General features: G+C 61.4%; 1 protein-coding gene across 1 annotated transcript; it reads left to right on the top strand.

The window, feature by feature from the left end:
• Positions 1-203: 203 nt before the first annotated feature.
• On the top strand, positions 204-2,778 carry PSMC4 (proteasome (prosome, macropain) 26S subunit, ATPase, 4; the record flags this gene model as incomplete). The annotated part of the gene is made up of 4 exons (XM_009579472.1): positions 204-450; positions 1,669-1,778; positions 1,864-1,957; positions 2,611-2,778. Coding segments are annotated over exons 1-4 (619 nt in total), but the record flags the coding sequence as incomplete, so codon positions are not given.
• Between the last annotated feature and the right edge of the window lie 127 nt (positions 2,779-2,905).

The following is a 2,905-nucleotide window of genomic DNA, read 5'->3' as shown; positions in this document are numbered from 1 at the left end:
GCAGTTGGAGATGGCTGTAAGAAGATGTGATGGGGGTGAACATGGAAGGTTGGGGATGGTCACAAGGGGACAGACATGGAAGGTTAACGATGGCCATGAGGGGACAGGTATGGTGGGGACGTGGGGATGGACGCAGAAGGTTGAGGACGTCCAGAAGGGAACAGGTGTGGTGGGAACATGGGGATGGATGTGGAAGATTAGGGATGGCCACGAGGGGACAGGTATCATGGGGACGTGGTGGGCTTGGGGACAACCCTGGTGGGGGTGTCACATGGGGGACACCTTGTCCTCGTTCTTCTGCAGGCTCCAATTACTACGTGCGGATCCTGAGCACCATCGACCGGGAGCTGCTGAAGCCCAACGCCTCGGTGGCCCTGCACAAGCACAGCAATGCGCTGGTGGACGTTCTCCCACCCGAGGCCGACAGCAGCATCATGATGCTCACGTCAGGTGGGCCACCACCACCTGGGGTCACCACCGTGTCCCAGGGAGCTGGGCTTTGGGGTGCAGAGTATCGGCCAACGCTGTCGATGGTGGGACCAAGGGGGTTCTCAGCAGGTTCATGGGTGCTACCAGGTTGGGGAGATGTTGGTGCACTGGAGACCAGGGATCTCCAGAGCTGGACCTGAAGGGTGGAGAGCAGCAGGACGTGGTCCAGGTGGTGACCAGAAAGGGCTTGATGTTGAGTGACCTATCTTCATTAACGCTGTTGGTGATGGGACCAAGGGCGTTCTCAGCAGGTTCATGGGTTCCACCAGGTTCTGGAGATGCATGGTGCTGCAGGTTGGAGCTGTTCTTTAGAGGAACCTTCAGAGCTGGACTCAAGTGGTGGAGAGTAACTGGACGTGGTCCAGCTCCACCCAGAGGGGTGGTGGGTCTCTATCGTTGGACGTACCCGTTTCTCACTTGGGTTAGATCCTGAGCACCCTACTGGTTGGAGGTGTGGAGGAGGTCGGACCAGGGACTTCTTGTCCCTGCTGTCTCAGAAGAGGGGAGCTGTGGCTCAGCCATGCGTGGGTGGTGGGTCTCCATCTCTGGAGACACGTGACCATTGCTAAGTGACTTGCTGTGGTTGGAAAGATGGAGGTTGGAGCAGGGTCCTCCTGTCCCTGCTGTCCCAAGTGATCTGCTCTGGCTGGAGATGTGTTGGACCAAGGACCTCTTGTCTCTGCTGTCACAGGTGGATGGAGCCAGGACTAAGACCTAGATGGGTGGTGTGTCTCCATCCTTGGGAGACATCCGGCCCTTGCCTGGGCAAGGTCCTGAGCGCCCCACCCTGATTGGAGAAGTTTTGGAGATGTTGGACCAGAGACTTGCTGTCCCAAGGGGTTGGAACCACGACCAGGGGTGGTGGGTGGTGGATTTCCATCCTTGGAGCTACCCAACCATCACCTGGACAAGGTCCCAAGTGACCTACTGTGGCCGAAGGTGTTTTGGGGAGGAGGTTGGACCAGGTAGCTCTTGTCCTTATTGTCACCTAAAGATGGATGGGGGTTGTGGTTCTCCATCCTTGGAGCTACCCAACGATCATCTGGCCAAGATCCCAGGTGACCTGCTCTGCTTGGGGGCTGGTCTCTGGTGGCAAGGTTGCCCCACAGCCCCTCCAAGGTCCCTGGCCACCGTGGTGGCCCCGACGGGTGCCCTGCTGACGACCTGTCCCCGCTGCAGACCAGAAGCCGGACGTGATGTACGCCGACATCGGGGGCATGGACATCCAGAAGCAGGAGGTGCGGGAGGCCGTGGAGCTGCCCCTCACCCACTTCGAGCTCTACAAGCAGGTGAGGCCACGTGACGTGGAGGGGGGGGGACACGGGACCCTTGGTGACCCGTGACGTCACCCTCGGGTGTCGTGTCCCCATCCAGATCGGCATTGACCCCCCGCGGGGTGTCCTCATGTACGGACCCCCCGGCTGTGGCAAGACCATGTTGGCCAAGGCCGTGGCCCACCACACCACAGGTGGGGCACCCCGGGTTGGGTGGTGGGATCCTTGAGGTGGTGATGGGGGACGTCGGGGTGCTGGGGTAAACCGTTGGGTGCTGATGGGGTCCTTGGGTTGGTTGAGGTCCTTGGGTTGGTTGAGGTCCTTGGGTTGGTGTTGGGGTACCCCAGGGTGGTGGTAGGAACTTCAGGGTGCTGGGGTAACCGTTGGGTAGTGGTGGGGTCTTTGGGGTGTTGTGGGGGCACCCCAGGGTGCTGGTGGGATCCATAGGGTGCTGGTGGAGTCCTTGGGGTGGTGGGGTGCCCCTGGGATGGTCATGGAGTTCTTGGGGTGCTGGTAAGGTTCTGGGGGCACCCCAGAGTGGTGGGGTCCTTGGGGTGTTGAGGGTACCCCAGGGGGCTGGTGGGTCCTTGGGTTGCTGGTGGGGTTCTTGGGGTGGCAGTGGCACCCCAGGGTGCTGATGGGGTCCTGGGGGTGCTGGTGGGCTCTTTGGGGTTCTGGAGGAATCCCAGGGTGCTAGTGGGGTGCTGGTGGGCTCCTTGGGGTGCTGAGGGCCCCCCAGGGTGCTGGTGGGTTTCTTGGGGTGCTGGTGGCCAGGGGAGATCTGGGGGTGCTCCCAGGGGCACCCCCACCCAGACGCAAGGTCCCAACCCTTGTGGGTGCCCCCCAGCCGCCTTCATCCGGGTGGTGGGTTCGGAGTTCGTGCAGAAGTACCTGGGGGAGGGTCCCCGCATGGTGCGCGACGTCTTCCGCCTGGCCAAGGAGAACGCCCCCGCCATCATCTTCATCGATGAGATCGACGCCATCGCCACCAAGCGCTTTGATGCCCAGACCGGGGGTGAGGGGACGTGGGGACCCTGTGGTGGGGTCTTGGGACCCTTTGGTGTCCCCTGGTTCTTGGAGCTGGATTGGGGAGTTAGAAACCCTCTGGAGAATCCCATGGTGGGCATCAGGGCCACCCTGGT

The sequence above is a fragment of the Fulmarus glacialis genome, unplaced genomic scaffold (assembly GCF_000690835.1).
Source record: "Fulmarus glacialis isolate BGI_N327 unplaced genomic scaffold, ASM69083v1 scaffold39196, whole genome shotgun sequence".
Classification (NCBI taxonomy): Eukaryota; Metazoa; Chordata; class Aves; order Procellariiformes; family Procellariidae; genus Fulmarus; species Fulmarus glacialis.
Note: the sequence above shows the minus strand (reverse complement) of the source record. Positions and strands in the feature narration are given on the sequence as shown.